At 31.6% G+C, this 20,724-nt stretch overlaps 1 protein-coding gene across 1 annotated transcript in view; it reads right to left on the minus strand.

Annotated features, from left to right (window-relative positions):
* The window catches only part of LOC129231190 (E3 ubiquitin-protein ligase HERC2-like), a 323,605-nt gene that overhangs the window by 100,445 nt on the left and 202,436 nt on the right, over positions 1-20,724 (minus strand). The window contains exons 53-55 of the mRNA XM_054865437.1: positions 18,996-19,164; positions 10,974-11,111; positions 2,278-2,457 (exon numbers count right to left, since the gene is read on the minus strand). Coding sequence (XP_054721412.1) covers positions 2,278-2,457; positions 10,974-11,111; positions 18,996-19,164 — 487 coding nt within the window. The remainder of the gene's footprint in view (positions 1-2,277; positions 2,458-10,973; positions 11,112-18,995; positions 19,165-20,724) is intronic.

The following is a 20,724-nucleotide window of genomic DNA, read 5'->3' on the forward strand; positions in this document are numbered from 1 at the left end:
ACGTAAAATGTTTCATTCAATTCTGCAGAAACTTTTTCAGCACTCAAATGTGTATTTTTCATAATTTTTTTAACTGTAAACCTCCGATCACGCTTTGTTAACTTTGCCAGTTGACCTTTTCTTACCTTGTTTTCGATCCGATTCTTGTCTTTACAGCATTTTATCAAGTACTTCACTACGGAATGGTATAAATTAACTAATTTAGAGACATTTCAAACTAATTTATGGCTACTGTGAGGGAAAAAAATCAAATTTCGAATCATGTTTGTTGTTTTCTACGCATAAAAGCCATTTAAGAATAATAAGCAGAATATTAGGGAATAAATAAACAAAAAATTAAAGCCAAATGACTTTTAAGGTTCAATACAATGCAAAAATAATAAAAAAAACCACATACGATAATTTTAATTATGAATTTATTCGAAAATATTTCAGTGTACGATGACTTTTGTGGCGTATTTTTTTCTGTGTCTCTTCGTTTTTTGACAAATTTCAAAAATAAAATCTGGCAATATTTTGAAAAAACTGCTGGGTTTTATTCAGAATAGCATAGGAATGATGTGAAAAAAAATTGGACTTCATACTCGAATTCAGTTTTGCGTTATTTTGATTTTACTACAAAATTTCAAGGTGTACGAACACTTTTGGGAGCCACTGTATATATATATATATATATATATATATATATATATATATATATATATATATATATATATATACATACATACATACATACATACATACATACATATATATATATATATATATATATATATATATATATATATATATATATATATATATATATATATATATTGTATAGAGTACAACTAACATAATTTAAGAAAGTGCAATGAAGTGTATGAACTAACCAGCAAACTTACTCAATTCGAAACATCTGTATCCTTTTTATAAACCAAATACACCAAACAATATACATAATGTGCATAATACTTGAATGAAATGTTCAATTGGCTAAGAAATTTTATTTTTAATTCCAATCATGATTCCAATGATTAGTTTTTGCCATATTCCAGTTTGTGTTTTCAATTGCTAAGTGAGTTATCCCCCTTTGAAATGAGTAAAAATTTTACATTTGACCTTGACTTGAACCTGTTGCCATTATTTTAATTATGTTGCAGCCACGTAACTCAGCATGTAAACTATCATGTTATACACTTCAACATCAAAGTGTAAAATTAACTGTCAAAAATTTAATTCAAATAGATTTTCGCCAATTTGCAAAGGTCTAAAAGTCCCATTTTTGGCAACAAAAATGACTTGACCACCTTTAAAAAATCATAAGTCCAGATTAAAGAAAAAATAAAAGTGGTTTTAAACATCTTTCATATGCAGCTTTTAGGGATATGAGTTTCAAAAAAAAAATAATAATAGTCAAGCCCAGCCATTGGTCGAAGCTGTATGGATTGACCCTATTTTAATAAATTCAGAACCTCCTCCTTTTTAAGTCTTAATTAGTATCAGCCAATTTAAATTAAACCGAAAGCACCTTGAAACAGTGAATCTAGAATACTAGGTCAAACTTCAGAAATCAGACACCAGTTAAAATATATTTATTATGGATTATAAATTAAATAGTCTGGGGAAGGTGAATTTCTGTCTTTAATTCAACTTGAAATGAACACAAAATATGTTTAAAAACTAAAATGTTACAGGAAATTAACATTTCAATGACAAAATAATGCTATATTTATACGTAAAAAAATTATTAGATCAATTAATTCAACTTCTTTAGTAAGAAAATACATTTAATTTACTGCTTTGCTATTTATATTTAGTAAGACTGTACTTAAAATTAACAGGCCAGAGCATGAAAATTAATCACTTGAATGCCATGAGAATTAAATATCATTCAGGACGAAGACAAAATCTCTGCCGCAGAAATACACCATTCAGAGCAAAACCATGTGACCAAAGACATATCATTAAGCTATGCCCACTGACTAGAATGTACTATTTGCCTGGTGATGTGAACGTAGCCAGAACATTTAATATTTGAAGAGTTTCTTTTATTTCCCTCATCAGACCCAGCCCAAATTACCGTGGGAACACTTCCGAAGTATACTTGGTTCAGGTGTCTTGGAGTATATAGTTGAGGAACACACAAAAAGTCTCTGACAAATTTCGAAAACGCCCTTTTTTTAAATTAGTGAAAAATCTACAAATAGCTTGATCTGTGTCTGTACCAATGAAAGTTATAAACAACATATATAAGGCACTTTAAATTTTTTTATAATCTTGTACACTTAAACTTACTTCTGGATTGATTCTACTCATATTTAGCAAAACTGTCGATATAATATCTTTTGCTTTCTCACTCATTCTGCCTGCAACAGCCAATTTTAGGAGATCAACAAAAACTCGAGCATCATCTGGAGCCAAACAACCAATAAACTCATCCACATCTGAATCTGGCTCAGTAGCTTCTGAGCAGACCTAGATAATAATGTGAAGGAATATTTATAAAAAATTCAAAAGATTTAATTAAAAAGTCATAAAACTGCTTTAACATAAAAATCACGTTAGTAAGACTATGTAGCAGCTTTTCTTCATTAAGATAAGAAAATACCATATACTTAATTAAGTTAAAAATTTTTGCTTTTAACTTATATGACACTACTGTTGTTGTTTATGTGTCCATGGTTAATAAACATGGATGGATTGAGAGCCATTGTCTCGAGATTTTGGACTTTTTTATTTATTCACACATGGACAACATGAGAAAGATTTTCATTGTAAAGAAAGGAAATACACTACTCGGAGCATCCGAGTTTATCGAACCCATGTTTACATGCATTTGAAGTGAATTTTCTACCACATAGCCATGAAAGCCCCCCACACATAATGAATTAGGCATAATGAGTGATATAATTTATAAAATCATTCCAATAAATTAATGAAAAAGAAATTCTTTCGTAAAAATTGTCATTTTTGTGGAATTGCTCTTCACTGAAATTAGAGGCACAGTGAAAATTCGTTTTTACATGCATAAAATACGTTTTATCATAAAATCTGATTCTTTTGGTATGAAAATATTCAACTGGAGTGAGTATTTTGATGACAAGATTTTTTTTTTTCGGTAATAATTTGCCTTCGTTGTAACTGCAACAGATGTTTCAATAAAATACCTTTTTATCAGGAGCGGCACGGATTTTCATTCCGTTCTTTAAGTACTTAGTATTTAAACAAAATTATTTATTCTTTGGGTTGGGAGATTTTCACTTGATTCTGATTCAGCAATCAGGATTGCTCATAGTGGTCACATTGCGCAATGCCTTACGTTTGTCAAAACCTACTCTCCTTGCAACGGTAGGTGAGTAACGTGATCATTATCATGTTTTTGCATGTGCAAATAGTGTTTATTTTTATTGATTATTTTTTGTTCTGCTTAAAAATATTTTGAGACGATAAATCTAAGTTTAGTGATATTTCTATTTCTTTGCTTCTTTTACTGGCAGTATCTTTCGGATTGGAGAGCTAAAAGTTACTATCATATTTTTATCAACTTTAAACGCTTTTCTACGGCGATTTTAAATGATTCTAAGCGTATTTAAATTCAATGCTATTTTCTTTGAAAGAGAGAATTTTGACAGACAGGTGTAATCTTTATATCAGGATTTTTAAAAATTACTTTATGGACTATGTTTGGAGCATAGACAAAATTATATGTGCACATTTTAACTAACAAAACAGAATCTTTCTTTTTATTTCGGAGTGGAAAGGTAAATTTACACTTGCTCTAAGAGTTTTTTTTATTTAATTTTATAGCACGAGCAGAGCCATGCGGGTACTCCTAGTTGTAAATAACTTGAAAGCCACTGTTGTTCGTCTAAAAAGTAGTTTAATATATCTTAACTTAAACTACAAATTTAAAACTGATATCGTTAATTGACTCTTAGAAAATGAGTGCATTAAAAAACGGTAGTAATATTAAAAAATAATTTTATATTCTGCAAAGATTTCACTTTTTGAGCACCTCCTTAGTGTTTAATTTTCAGCTAACCGTTTCTAGTCTCTCTGCCGATCTAATGCTTAATATTTTGTAGTTTATTCGCATTTAAGTAGTGATTGTTTTCCATATCTAACTAATAATTTTAAATTGATGTTTCTTGATTCCCATGGCCGTAATTAAGGGGTGGGTTTTAAGGTTCAAACCCCCTCCAAAAAATTTTCAAACAAAGCAAAAATATGTTTTTTATAAAACTGTTTTGCTGAAAACTTCTAATAACTGTTTTATTATTTATTTATTTAATTATAATTTTAATTTCATTAAAAAAATAAAACTTTTTTTAATGAATTTGTACAAACTCAGCTCTTTTTCAGCAGTCTTTATTTTTTATTATTATCATTGTGAATATCATTTCTTTTAAAACACTAGTTTTCTTCAGATTTTGAATACCTGACGCTAACATTTCATCTTTTTTTTTTAATTTACAAATTTTCTAAAATGCCAAACAGTATAGATTTAAGAAGTATTACTTTGAATGCAGATACATGAATACAGGCATCTATTTTATTTCTCTTCCCCCCCCCCCCCCCCCCCACCGCCTTTTTTTGAGTCATCCAATATTTAACGGGGGTGCAGTTACATAATTTTTTTCTTCATTTAATGGACAAGTCCCCTTTTATATTTGCTTATATTGATACCCTTACCCTCATTTAAATAACGTATTGTATCAAAACCAATATAATATGGGGGAAAAAATCAAGTTTTATTAGTCGTATAGATTTTACGATAAATGTGTTGGTAATCATGACTTTACTTTTCAGATGTTTTTAAGTATCCTCATAAGGCCAATTAATCTACTTTTAAGTACATAAATATTATTCACTGATATACTTTGAATGGGGCATAAAATATCTTCAACATTTCAAACAAATTAAATACTAAACCCTATATAATTTCACCGAGATGCTATAAAATTAGCGATTTAAATAAGGAACATTGTTATTATGATTATAATATCAGGGTATAGCTATTAAATAAACTTACACCTCATTTGAGTTTTTATAAATTAATTTATATTTTAATCATAAAATATTATGTAATTGAGAAAATCATAGCTTCATAACATATAAGCTTAATTAAAGAATTCAGAAACAATTTCATTGCGAATTTCAAAGCAATTGCTGATTTGTTCTTAAAGCCATGATACAGTTGAGATATCATTTTGATACTATATACCGTTTGCACTAATATTATGGTTTTGCAAAGAAACTGCTATGTGATTTCTTTCATTTTGCATTTTTTATAGCTGAGAAATAAATCTAGCATTTCACAAATAGCTTTGGATCGATATGGCTCTTTTAGGTACGTCTGCACATATTTTTTAATATGTTAATTATTGATTTCATCAACGAAAATTTACTAAACAAATCGCGATATTACCTTCTCTTGAGTTCGCAACCGGTGAGTTAAATATGCATTTTGTTGCTCTGGCCAATGATTCCAGTATTACTTTTCTAACAAAGAAAAATGCTTTCATGCAAATATGTTTTGTGTAGTATGCTCTTTGTAAATAACTAAAAAAAAACTTATTCATGTCACAAAGGAGTCAACGAAAAAAAAATCAATGCAAAATGAATTTATCCCTGTGTGGGGGGATGCTCCCCCCTGCCCTCTTATTAAAATCCGCTTCTGTGATTCACCATTACAGAGAAATAAGGTTGAATAAGTTAAACTAATAAAACATGTGTGGCTGCTTGGATAAGCACTAGTGAGGCGAGGTATGGTGTCATTTGATTGGTCAATCGTTTCCCCATCTCGAGTTGCAGGGCGAAGAGGAGAAAATTCTCACTAGGGAGTTTGAACATAGCACGAAATTGACAACCAACTATTTTCTCAGCGGTCCTTCCTTCTCGTGGGGGAGAAATAGGAGACACGTGAAGTTCTGGATGGCTTGAACGTAGATCGCCAGGAGAGAAAGCGATAGAAGCCACTTATTAGATTGAAGAGAAAAAAACAATCTTAAAGTTAAAAAAAGAATTAGAAAGTGCAATCCCATGTTTGAAAGATGGGGGTTAGCTATCAAAATCTAATCAGATTGTGGTCAAAAGTGGAGAGTTCAATATTTTTTTCCTTAATTATAGGGGAACCCCCTCCCCCTTTACCCTATTGTCACAAAAATTCAACTTTGTGGAAAGTATGAGTGTTTAAATTGTTATTTAAAAAGTAACCATACCCTTATTGGAAAGTACAGAAGCCCCTGGTTATATCGTGCCTCTTTATATCACTCATTCATACATATCATTCTTTTCTTCTGTCTCCCGAAATATTAAAGTCTAAAATAAGAAAAAAACTTTGCTTTAAGTATGAAACCTTTTCTGAAAACATATGGTATTGCTCGGAGAAGGTCTCTTTTTTCTTTATTTTGTCAATGAACAAAAGGAAGCTATTCTTCTGAATTTGCTGCAAAAGTCGAAGCAATTCCTGTCATTCAAATGTACATACCCAAGCAGTATATTTCAGTTCAAGATAGTCTGTAAACTACTTGACATCTTCTTTTGTATTGATACACTGCCTTTACAGTGAGTGAGAGACATCAAGCAGGTGTGATACTAGCCCATGTAGAAGAGAACATATGCCCTTCTTTTAGTACAGAAAAGATTTGTGCTTGGTTGCACAAACCAGGATTTGCATCAAAGAAAGGAGGTATGTTCCATATGGGCAAAAGCGTTTTCTGTAAACAATGTGGTTACTTTCACTTTTCACATCCTTTCTACAGCAAGTCAAACGGATTTGAAAGTCTATTGGGAATAAGAGAGTATTGGAATGTTAACTCTTATCTCGCGGTAACTCAGAAAGATCCTCTTTATTCATCATTTGATGTTTTTAACTTTCTGATGATGAAAACTAACTTAAATTTCAATCTTGTTTAAATTTCAATGGGTGTGGTAGTACATTCGTGAACTACATCGAAACCATTAGAGAATCATATCAAAATGAACAAATGCTAATTTACTTGTGTACTGGACTAATAACTATTTTTAATGCCTTCCGTTATATCACTTTCGGATATATTGCTCTTTTTCTTTGTTCCCCGAAAAGTGCAATATAACGAGGGGTTACTATATTTCAAAATGAAATTTAAAAATAAGCAAAGTTTTTAATATTTTGTTTTGTAATTTCAGCCTTGTCTGCTAATGATTCAAAACTGTTAGTTGAATCTAATGAACAGCAACAAATTATTAATTAATTTATTAAATCTGCAACTCTATTACAAACTAGTACTTAGTTACGATTTTCAACTATTCTTGTTAAGACTTCACATTGGCAATACCGGCACTTTGTACACAGTCCGGAGGTGACAAGGAGGTTCGACTGCATTGTATTCAGAAAGATTTTGATTACTGAGGGTTTTTTTCGTTATTACCATAACAATTTCAGCCTTGTCAATGCAAAAAAGGTTACAAACTTTAAATATGTCTTTCAACGCTATCACACAAAATAACACCTAACTTTTGTATAACTATTATTACATTCAATAATTCAAAATGTACTACACAAAATATGAGAAAATGAAACATATTAGGAGTTATTCAATTAAACTTCCTTAACATGAGCCAAAAGAAAAGGTTATAAATATAGTTGAAAAGATCACAACAGAGAGAACTTTGGCAATTTCAAGCATGAAGTGGCCAAGTAACTTACATTGAAAAAAAAATCATATTGTGTTTAAACTACCACCTTCTCAAGAAGAAACTGAAAGAAAAGCAGAAATGCTAGTTTTTAAAATAGATTTTGAATTGATCATATGTAAAATGAAAGATATTTCTAAAACAGAATTTTTCTTATCCTTAGGATCTCAATTTTTTTTCACCAGCCCCCTTTTTACGTGTAAGAAATTTCATAAAGTTCATTTTGTATGATCTATAATAAAAGTTATGTTTTTGTAATTGTCCTAATTTCAGGTAGATAAGCTGCACTAGCATATAAGCTGCATGTAGAATAATTGAATAACTAAAAACAAAAGATCCATGGGATAAGTCACCCTGTTGTGTAGGCTGCAGAAGAGCTTATCAAAACATGGCCCTTTCCCCTTCTACATATATGGACGCAATCATTCATAATATTAAGAACAAACCGTAACAAGTAACTGTGCTTGATAGAGTAATGGAAATGGACTGACCCTCACGTAGATGAGAAGATTGGAAAACGCTATGACTATACAGAAAAAACTAGTGTTGTCAGATATATACACCTACATTTGGATGGATGAAAAAATTTCAAACCATGTCATAATTGTTACATGGAAAAATTGGATTGTTTAATTTGCCATCCAGACATTTTAAACCAATATTCAAAATTATATAATTATAAGCTGCATCATCAAACAACAGTATCAAAATATTAAAAACAAGTTAGCAACTCTTCCATTTTCAACTTTGTGAAACGTACGATACCATTACGAATCTGGTAACAACAACAGTGGTGAAATCCTATGGAAGTGTCTAGAGCAACCTAATATAGTTTCAGGAGTTGAATAAGAGAAAAACTGTTTCATGATGCAATTTGAGAGCTCTACTAGCACTTAAAGGAATTCTATTATTGCCGCTGGATTGCACAAGCATGAGATGCGGCTTATGTGCCAGAAATTACGGTAGTTAACTGTTCATAAAATAAATGACATTAAGTGAACACATTAAAATTTTATTTTGATGAGGAAATACAAGATTAAAAGAACAAGGGAGAACTAGGAGAAATGGGACAGCTGTATTTATGCCAAAATAAAATCTCGTCAATGTCCTGTAGGTGCAACAGCTGTAAACTCAATTCTAATCTGCTACACCTGCTGAATAAGTTAGAAATAATTCTTCAAATTTATTTGGGCATAAAGGTAGCTGCCTCACTCTTTCTAATTTTCCCCTATATTAGTAATGTTTGTATTCAAGCAAAATTTTGAAATGGGGGCGGAGCCAATTTGTTTCATTATACCCTTACTTAAAAACTAAAATTTTCTTAACTGTGAGGAGGTGCATTTCAATGAATTTCAAATATTAAATGTATTTTAGAAGAAATGTTTTTTTTAAATAAAGACATTTTTCCAACATGTAACTGCAAAATCATGAGAAAAACCAAATCTACATCTAAGGTTTCAGCAAAAATACTTGCCTATATTAAAGTTTGAAACTGAATAGGGAAAAATAAATGAAGTAAATAGTACAGTGCAGAACATTTTATCTGGGAAATAAAAAACCGGGAAATCAGAAAACCGGCAACTTGTTGATGATTTTCCCGCCATTTTTAAAAAATACTAATTTTTGGCAATTTTTGAAAAAGTAAGTATTTTTTAAAAATGCCTAAAAGAGTATAAACAGTTTCTTTATAAATACTGTATTACTCACGTATAACTCTGGAAAATGTTAACAAAAACAAACTTCATAGCTGAAGAGTTATTAAGGAGAGAGGGGTCCTTTCTCTACATCAGGAGTGAACAAAATTCTGTGCTCTTGTGAATCAGTCTACGTTGAAACCACCAAGCATAGCATCAAGACACGCCTTTTGGAGCATGAACATCATTGCCGATTACGACACTACGAGAAATCAGCAGTAGCTGAACACACCCAACAAGGAGTCCATACATCAAACTTAAAGACACAGAAGTCCTGGTCACAACATCCTATTACTACACCCGCCTTCATCACCAAGCTTTTGAGATCTTCAAACATCTGTTTGGTTTAAATAAAAAAGAAGAGAACTTCACTTTATCAAAAACATGTCACCCTACTCTGAGATCTGCTCGCCATGACGCACAATGGGGGGGAAAACGCAAAAAGCGCTTAAAAATATCTTTAAACCTCTCTTGCTTGTTTGTTTACACAAGCATGATAATATGCTGATTTTTTTCAAGGTCTTTCTACAGACCATTTATGACTAATTAATACTAATTTTTAAGAGGACATAAGAGGACATTTTTTCGTAGAGTGTTTTGAAAAAAAAATCCTTTAATTTCCATGTTTTCAGTGCTGATCAAAACCGATTTTCGGTTTGAGAATCTGATTACTCATTTTTTTCATCCTATTACTATCGTTGGACAGGAGATAAATGAAATATACCCGCCTTTAATAAGAAAAAAAAATTATAGACTGCTTAATAGCAATTTTTGTAAATTCCCGCACCCATGGTTGTTTAGTAAACTAGGAGTAAGGGGTTTAGGGTTCTCTCAGAGAAATTTTGCAAAGTTTAAAACATTTTTTGAGCATCCTTTAAAACGTTATTTCAGAAAGAGGAACTGTAGAGTTCGGAAGTTCTCTCAGTATTTTTTTTTTTTTTTTTTGCTGGTGAAATCCTAAAAACTCAGAGGAAGTCTTGAACTTCCTTTGATGACTTCAGAAAAAGATCTCTGGATTTTTTTTTTTGAATTGAAGTCAAAAAAGCAGTTTATCGCTGTCTAGGAGGATTCTCTTCCTGAATTTTTTTCCTCAAACTGTAGTCTTTATATACAAATTTAAGTCAGCTTTGAATTTAAAGGAAAGAGGGAGTGCACTCGAGAATTTTCGATTAGAAAAATTTCAAAATTGAAGCTGGTTACTGAAATTTTAAACAGTATCTAGTGACATTAATGTTCGGGTAACCTTACCCAGAATTTTTGGAATTGAAATGAGGCAATCTCTGATTACAAAAAAAGTGTGGGAGCAAGATGACCCCTTGCCTCCCCCCCCCCCCCCGATTCGCTGCCACTGATAGTGAAGGAAAGAAAACAAAAATTTATAGTAAAAATTACGAACAAAAACATAATATTAAAGCTCAAAAGTCATTTGAACAAAACAAAAGTAAAAGAAAAGAAAAGATGTTTGCAGCTTTACCTTGGGGTGAAAAATACAGCAATTAAAAATTAATTAAGTCACACTATTGGATGAATCAATCAGCTTTGTTATGATAATGCAAACTCTAATGTTTTTTTTTCTTTTCCTTTTGTAGAGAGGAACTAAAACTAGATAGGTCTTCCTACCTGCTCACAAGAGGAAAATGTTGCAGCTAAGACACTTGCTGCAGTAGGAGAAACTTTGGAAGAAAGACTTCCTGAGCTTGACAAGGAGTTTATGAAGAAAAAATCTTTGGATGGACAGTTTTCATCTTCACTAGGAGTCTGTGTAAGAGAATTTCATGAGTTTTTATGAAAAGAAAAAAAAACATTCAGCAATAAAATGGTATGGAATAAAAATTGAAAGAACAAAATTTGCAAAATATATACACAGGGGCATCCCTCATATAAAACGGTTAATTGGTTCCATGTAGTATCGAAAACATGCGCTGTGAGACTTTTTTAAGAATAACTTTAAAAACTTATTTTTTAAACTAATTAATATTGTACATAGTAAAAATTATGGCAATCTGTATTGTGTTGTATCGAAACCATGTTTCGTGTTACATTGAAACCGTGTTATACGAGACTTAGATCTAATGTATGAATCAAGGTATGTGTACCATGTTACATCAAAACCAAGTTTCATAAAAACAAAGTAAAAACTTATTAGAATTATTATGAAACAGTAGTGAAGCGTATTTAACAAAAATAAACAGAGAGTTCCATCTTTTTAAAACATAACTTTCGTGTTATATCAAAACCATGAAGTTTAAATTCAAGTTTCCTACCATGTAATATCAATACCATGTTATAATAATCGCAAATTTGGTGCTGTGTACTATCGAAATCGTGTTGTACAAGTACCGTGTTATATGAGGAACGCATGTATTATGCTGTACAAATCTGAATTAAATAAAATTTGAAAAGAACTACTTACATAAGGAATGAAAAATAATTAAAATGATTTTCAACATTAATTTACATTTAAAAGGACTACAACTGATGCAATTGATACACAACATCCAAAATGCGCATGGCAAAAGCATTCCAATAAAACACTGAATGACAAAATTACAAAAAGAATGCAGATTACATATATTATTTAGTAAGGTGATTTTCAAATGCATTGGCATTAGGTTCGACACAATGTGAAAAATTTTGTTTCTCTAAACGTTAAAACTTTTTTTAATATACATTCCTTACAATTTATAGCTTTCTAACCAGGTGATTATTTGTGAGTTAATTTGCTTAGATTTTAAAAATCCCAAAAAACTTCTTGGGAAGTCATCGTTTTTCTCATGAATGTTACCATTACAAAACAGCCTGTAAATTCGTTTCCAAAAATAAATAATCAAACGAATCTTGATTAAACTATCTTAAATGCACAGTAATAAGTCAAAATGGTATAAATACTTATTTATTTATGAAATGTTTAGTATTTTTTATAACTGTTCTTCTCTTGAGTGTTACTTTCTTTCTTACATAAAGGGTAGAGTTTACGAGAAAAACATTAAATTAAATATTAAATGTTTTTATTGCAAGTACCATGAATAGCTAAAAAAAATTCAATATGAAAACCAATTTTTAAAAGACAAAAGAAAATGCTTATTAATACAAATGCTAAATTTTAGCTATAGAGGTATTCAAAAGGGATGAACTAATGAAATAACTAATTGTAGAGTTTTGGCTGTGATTCCTCTAAAATATGTAGTTATTTGAATACAATATCTTAAGAATTAAAGTTCTTCCTAAACAACGCACACAAATTTCATTTTGCAAACATTAGCATTGTGTCAGAGTTCACTTTTAAATTTTTAATAAATGTGAATCTCTACTAATAATATAAAGCCGAAGAGTTTGTTTGTTTGAATGTGCTAACCTCAGAAACCACTGGTTGGAGTTGAAAAATTCTCTTTGTGTTGAAGAGTCCATTTATTGAGGGCCATTTATTGTTTATAAAACATTTAATTTTTTTAAAAATCAGATTGACTGAAATATTTGTAATTACAAATCAAATGCTTAATTAATTGTTTAGTTATATGAATTCATAATAGATGGGGGGTTAGTTTAGTTCTATGAATTCCTGATAGATGGCGGGGTAAGTTAACTCATCGAGAGGGGGCTGGCCGACAGTGTGGATAGCTGCAAAGAACCATGCCATGCAGCTCCGTTGCGTGCTATATACTACATCTTCTACTATAATACTGCTACACTATTTTGGGACTATTGTGGTCAGCGAAATGATTTTTGAATGCTTTTCTTTTTGACATTTGTTGGCATAAGCCAACAATTAAATAGATAGATTTTTAAAACTTCCATTAAAAACAATTAAATTTCATTTGAACAGGCAGCACAATTTTCCTATTCCTAAACCTTTACACAATTTCATTTGAAAAACTTCAATTCTCCCAAACAGACCAAACCATGCTCTGCTACCACTTGTTGGCCTAGAGCCAACAGAGGCGGAGTCGTCTGTCCGGGAGAAATGAAATATAGATACTCATTTTAAATTAAATAACAATTTATTCAAAACCTGAGTATATGTGTACAGGAAAAACAAACATTCAACATCTATAAAATCATCAAATCCCCATAAACAAATTAAATAACATTTCCCTCCAACAAACATCATAAAGAAATATCACAAGACTTCGTTTCTTTTAAATACAAGTTTGAAAACGTCCTTGATACTTGAAATAAATCTACCCTAAACACAATGCCACACTGAGTTCTACAGGGGTCAAAATGGTTAGTGGTTTGGTTATAGGGGCTTCAGAATCAAAAAACTAAGTTGGAATGGGGGGCATGGTTTAAGGAGCAGAATTCGAAAGGGTAATAACTATAGGGATTTCAGTAGAAACGGAAATAGGGTGGCTAATAAGAGAAAAGATTTTAATAGTTGGGATTCAAATAATCGCACAGCATTAAATGAAAGCAAGATGGGCTTACTTAAGGTTTTTTATACCAATGCTCGTAGTATTAGGAACAAGGTGGAAGAATTGAAAAGCATACTAATAGACGAGAGGTTGAATATTATTGGAGTTATATACCCAGGCATGGTACTACCGAAAATAATGCCGATTTATTATCTATTGCTGGGTATAACTTGTTAAGACAAGAAAGAGTAGGTAAAAGACATGGTGGAGTTTTATTTTATGTCAGAGACACTTTAACTTGCAATGAATTGGTAATTAATGATAAACCTAATGAGATTGATATGATTTGGCTGGAGTTGATGAGCAATAAGGGCAAAAAATTACGTTTAGAGAACATTCATAGGTCACCCAACTTAAGCCAGCGTCAAGATGAACAAATGTTTAATATTATTAGGGACATTTCAAGCAAGGGGTCAGTCATAATAATGGGAGGTTTTAATTTTCCAGGAATTGATTGAAATAATTTTTATCACAGTAATAGCAGAGAAGAGGAATTTTTGAAAGTAACTGGTGACTGTTTCTTAGATCAAATTGTAACTCAGGGTACTCAACAGGACGTGGTTTTGGATCTATTTTCTGTGACATGGAAAGTTCTGTTTAAGGGTTATGTGTAGGGGAACACATTGGAGATAGTGACCACAACAGTATTAGATTTGGGATTAAATTTGATATGCACAATATAGAGAATTTTAGGTTTGTGCCCAATTTCAGAAATACTGATTTTGTGGCACTTAGACAGAGTTTGAAAGCAGTTTTTCTTCCGGATTGGACAATAGTGATGTGAATCTTCAGTGGGCGGAGTGTAAGGAAAATCTAGCGAAAACAGTTGGGGATCATGTTTCCTTTAGGAGAAAGGGTGTCAACACTATAATTTGACTGATGTGGTTTTCCAGGGAAACTAAAGACACTGTAAATTACAAGCAAGCCACCTTTCATAGGTTTAAAGAAACTGGTCACTGTGCAGATAGGCTCCAATACTGTAAGGCAAGGCGTAAATTTAAGTATTTGGTACAGATTCAGAAAAGAGATTCGGAGCAAAGACTGGCAGATAACATAGAAAGGAATCCTAAGAGTTTTTTTGCATACGCTAATTCAGGGAAGGTTCAAAATAGTCATATTGGGCCACTGGTTGATTAGCACCGAATTTTAATTCAGGACGATAGAGATATTGCTAATGTTCTTAATAACTTTTTTTTGAGTGTTTTTAACGATAACTGTATCTCAACAGTTGACACCAGAAAGACATAAGCTATAGTACAGTTTGAGGACTTTGTATTTTCCAGGGATGACCTTTTACACCATTTGAAACAAATATAAAGAGACTAAGGCTCCCAGACCAAATAATATTTATTCAAAAATTTTAGTTGAATGTGCAGAGGAATTAGCAGATGTAATTGTAAATATTTTCAATGCTTCTTATAACTCGGGGACAGTGCCAGAGGATTGGAAGCTAGCTAACATTACACGGCACTTCAAGAAAGGGTCTAAAGGGAGTGCAGGAAATTATAGACCTGTGAGTCTACCTTCAGTGGCTTGCAAAATTTTTGAAACATTGATAAAAATTAAGATAGTAAATTTTTTAGAGACTAATAATCTATTGACTAGTTTTCAGTATGGTTTCAGGAAATGTAAATCTTGTGCAACAAATTTATTACATTTCTATGACAAAGTTACCATGGCTTTAGACAATAAGAAGCCAGTAGATGTTGTTTACATTGATTTTCAAAAAGTTTTTGATAAGGTACCGCATTTGCTTTACTTAGCAAATTAGCTGATATAGGAATAGGAGGGAAAGTTTTCATTTGAGTAAAAAACTGGCTGACCGGAAGGAAAGAAAGGGTAGTTGTAAGGGGAAATTATTCTAAATGGAGTGAGGTTTTAAGCGGAGTTCCTCAAGGATCAATGTTAGAACCTGTTTTGTTCATTGTTTTTATGAACGATATTCATAAAAATATTTTTGGGAACATGAACTGTTTTGCTGATGATGTCAAAGTTAAGGGGATTGTAGAAAATGAAGAACAAGCAAATCAGCTGCAAGAGAATCTAGATCATATTACCGAGTGGGCTGATAAACAGAGTATGGCTGTTAATGTTGGGAAATGTCAAGTGCTACATTTAGGACACGGAAATAAGTGTACAAGTTATTATTTGCAAGGTTCAGTCATTAGTCAGGCAGAAAAAGTTACTGATCTGGGCGTCTTAATAAGTCAGGATTTAAAGTTTAGTCAACAATGCAGCATAGCGAGTAACAAAGCCAATAAAATGCTTGGGTTTATCCACAGATCTATTTCAAACAAATCTAAAGAAGTTGTTCTGCTCTTATATAAAAGTTTGGTAAGACCCCATTTGGAGTATGCTGTTCAGTTTTGGTCTCCTTATCTTAAGAAAGATATCAATGCGATGGAAAGGGTTCAAAGGTGGGCTACAAGGCTAATAAATGGACTTTCTCATTTAGACTGCGATTTCAGGCTTAGAATGCTAAAAATGTACAGTCTTGAGCAAAGAAAAGACTAAGGGGACACGTTTCAGTTGTTTAAATTTATTAAAATGAAAGATGTTAGGGGGCTAAAGTTTAGCACTGAAAACAAGACAAGGGGTCATTGTTTTAAGCTATTTAAATCTCAGGCTAACATGGATACCAGGAAAAATTATTTTAGCAGGGTAGTGGATCCTCGGAACAGCTTACCGGAAGAGGTGGTAATGAGCAAGGGAGGAGATAGTTTTAAGAGGGCCATTGATCTTCACTGGGGATTGTAAATTGACTAGGACCAGCCTAGCTGGGCTCAGAGCCTGTTGGTGGTCGTCACATTTGTATTTGTAGGTACTGTCCAGAAAAACTATTTTGAAAAATGTTCTTACCACTAGCAGTCCGCACTTAAAAACTTGGCACACTGAAATCTCTAAGGCTACATCCGCCTGCAAGATGTACTGATGAGTTGAAAATGTACGGACATACCATCTGTGGGTGGAAGACAATACCATTTCCATGGTCTTTCAATTTCAGGCACAGCCATGCCACAGTAGAGGATACCTCACGGAATGCAGCACAGGAAATTATTTACCCAACTTCCAGGCAAAACAGGATCCATCCAGTAGTAGAGGGCACAAAGTCTATCAGAGGACACCTCACCCTATACTGAATTCGGTACAGTCCAATGGGCTCCAAAACCTGATATGAGCTGTACTAGACCATTTGGCCCCCATTAGGCCTAGTTCTTAAAACAACAACTCTTTAATTTTAAATTCCTTCTAAAAAACGTCTTCAAAACTTAGGGTACTGTTTTAGAACACTTCTGCACAAAAAGCAGAGCAACGAATCTTATTTTCTCTCTTTCACATATTTCAAAAACTACCAGGTCCTCTAAGTGAACAAATCAATCTTGAGCTCACATGCTCACTTCAAAACAAACCGATTGCAGTATGGAACCAAAAGATAAGAGAGCAATTGATAGATTGACTTTCCATTTAAGCAGTCACTGTTACCCCACTACTATAAACTACGTGATGTCATCAAATTTGCATATTATACATTGCATAGCCAACTCTACTCAGTTAATATTTAACTGTTTCCACTTTAAATTTGTTTCATGCTATGCAGCCAGTCAAAAGTTCCTAAACTCTTGAGCTCTGACGTCATGTCCATCGTGATGGGCAAAACTCTTGATTCACTGTTGTATGTTTAGACACTTAGGGGATTTTGCTTGCCGGTTATCTACTACATTGAAAACTGAAATCGTTTTCATAGTTTGAATCAAAAAGTAAGTTTATATATTTCAAAACTTTCTAGCTTTTTATGAAATTGCTCCAAGATCTCTTTAAAAATGAAGGCTTATGCCAACAAGTGGTAGCAGAGCATGGTTTGGTCTGTTTGGGAGAATTCAAGTTTTTCAAATGAAATTGTGTAAAATTTTAGGAATAGGAAAATTGTGCTGCCTGGTCAAATGAAATTTAACTGTTTCTAATGGATGTTTTAAAAATGTTACCATTGAAGTTGTTGTTCCCAATATAAAACTTGGTGTGAATTTAAAAATGAATTGGTCCCCCATGTTTTTGGCCACGGTAGCTGCATTTAAGTAAAAGTCATGTGTTTTTCTTGAATTTGAATTCATTTGCCGCCAGATTATTTGGGCCCCTTTTATCATGAGTGTTACTCTGTTCTCATGAGTGTTACCTGTTCAAAGTAACACGCATGAGATTTATAGAAGAATTCTTTGATTTAATAAATTCTGTCTCGGTGTTTTTAAAAATGTAATTAGGTTTCTTGCTTCTTTAACAAAAAATACATAACTGTGTAACTGTATATTTCTATACTTAAAAAAAATATTACAAAATAAATGTGTAACACTCATGTGAGAGATGATTAAAATACTCTTCACATCGAATTGTACATTTCAATACACGACACATAACGAATAAATATACCCATTTTTAAACTTACACATTCTGAGAAAAAGCAAACATGGCTTCCCTAACACTGTTGCTAACTACAATAAAGAAATATTTTGCACATAAAAAATATTTAATACCCTTGGGTAACACTCATGAATTGTACTTAAGGACACAAACTGCATTGAAATTTTAAAATGTTAGATTAGCAGTTCAGTAAAATCAATTTCAGCTGTGTTTAAGAAACAAATATTACTTCTTTCTTCAATGCACACAAATAAAAACAGCTGCTTGAAAGCATACAAAATAGATAATGTTCACACAAACTTTCTAGTCAGGACAAGGAAATTTCCATTATCAGCTGACTAAAATAATAGAAAAGGCTTATTAAATTACAACCATGAAAAAAGGCACTGAATGCAAATACTTTAATGTAAGACAATGAATCACTACATGTTTATGCAATGCCAAAAAAAAAATAATTTTAGTAACATTAAATTGAATAGAAAAAGTCAGGACACCAAACTCAGTTGTTTTGAAAATCACCCAGGATACATCTCAACAAAAATTTATCGTTCAGTTGTATTGTTTAAATTTAAGAAATACACTTGTATAATTGCACAGGTAGCAAAAAATAAAAAATATAATAATCTTAAATTTGTTGAATGCTAATTTATTCCATAAAATACTGCAAATAAATTGATTTCACCAACATGGAAAGAATTGCAAAATTTTAATTTGTAAGACTGTTTCAGAGCCAGTTCAAACTTTTTTTTTTATGAAGTTTCAATCAATTAATATTTTTTATTGTTTCGCATTACATTACAATTTCTTAAAAACATACCCCTTTTTTGGAGAGATTTGTAGCAGATTTCAAGCTATTAGAAAAACTTGTTTTCATTATTTCTGGAAGTAATGATGCAACATCTGATTTTACAGGACTAGATTTTTCTTGATTGGTTTCAGCTTCTGGTAATTCAGAATGAGGCAAAAATACAGAGACAACTGCCTTTCTATTAAATGCAAAAAAAATATTGTTCAAGTCATTAAGTTAGAAAAGACATTAAAATAATATAAGAATTCACTTATACGGTAAAAATATCACAAAGTCAAAGTTAAATAAGTATTAAAAATAAAGGTTCGGAAAGTAGGGCTTTGAGCAGGGTTGTCTGGTTTTTCCACCCGGGGAAAAAAAAACAGTGGAAAAAACCACCTCAGATGACATATCATTTTGTTTATTTTCTCCATGCGTTTCAATTATGAAATATCATATTATGAAATAAGAAATTGGTAAAAAAAAAGGAAATGTTACACTGAAATAAAATTGAGTTCATTAATGATATAAATATAAATTTAAAGCTGATCTTCCTTTTTTTTTTTTGGTTTTTTTTCAAGTTTTGTTCACAAGTTTTCACTTTTAGCTTAATATTAAGCTAAAATTCATTCCGAGCCGTTCATTAATTGCAACAATACAAATGATTGTTTTACATAATGTGTTAAGATTTCAATTTGCATACCTAAGAAAAACTTTGACATACAAATTGAGATTTAAAAGTTGCCGGCTAAATTTAGCTGACAATTTTAAATTGATGAATGTGAGATATAACTTTTGGATTCAGAGATGGAGCATGTCAAGCTTATTTCATTTATGCATTTTTTTCCTAAACGCAAGATGTTATTTACAATATTCATTAAATTTAACTTCCTAACCAGGTCTTTACTACTGACTCTGACACTGTATTTGTTTTTGATTAATTTATTATTACTTTGTTTATTTGATTATTTTAAAAATATTTTTACCATAATAAATTAATAACAGTGTATAATCATGCAAATTATGTTCAATAGCATATATATATATATATATATATATATATATATATATAATTTAACTATTTTTACAGTAAAAGATTGATTAAAAAAATATTGCACAAAAGAGCAAATACTTTTTTTTTTTTTTTTTTTTGTGAATTTACTGGATCATGATTAACATACAATAATTATGTTTACATAAATGATTAAAATATTTTTTTAAATACATAATGTAATCAAAGTATACAATAATTCTATCACATCACCATAGTATATATCAAACATATGGAAACTGCGTGAGTTTTCATTTTGTCCAATTTCTTCCCCTGACTTTTTACTAAAAACCTGTAAACCTGCTTTGAGAAGCCATAGATATGTGAAAAATGCAAAGAGCTGTCAAAACTATACAATCCTAGTAAGCATTCAAATGTCCACAAGATAAATATTCTACAAAGGTCTATGACAGGCAAAGGAGCTCCCAAAAATGCATTACAATGGGCCTGCAATCCCTTAAATGAAGCATTGGATTTGAGATGGGAAATTTTGTGCCTGATGGTAGATCACTCAGTCCCTCCTAATATCTTTTGAAACAACAGTTGAGTTTGAGCTATTTCCCCCCCCCCTCCAAAAATCTTGTTTAGAATGTCTCATCACTATATTTCGTTTTTGCTTTAGTCAATTTTTGTTTGATTTTGAACAGTTTAGGAGAGCTTAACATCAGCTCTCAAGATGAAATTTAAGGCATACATAGAGCCTGAAAT

This window comes from Uloborus diversus, chromosome 10 (genome assembly GCF_026930045.1).
Source record: "Uloborus diversus isolate 005 chromosome 10, Udiv.v.3.1, whole genome shotgun sequence".
Lineage (NCBI taxonomy): Eukaryota > Metazoa > Arthropoda > Arachnida > Araneae > Uloboridae > Uloborus > Uloborus diversus.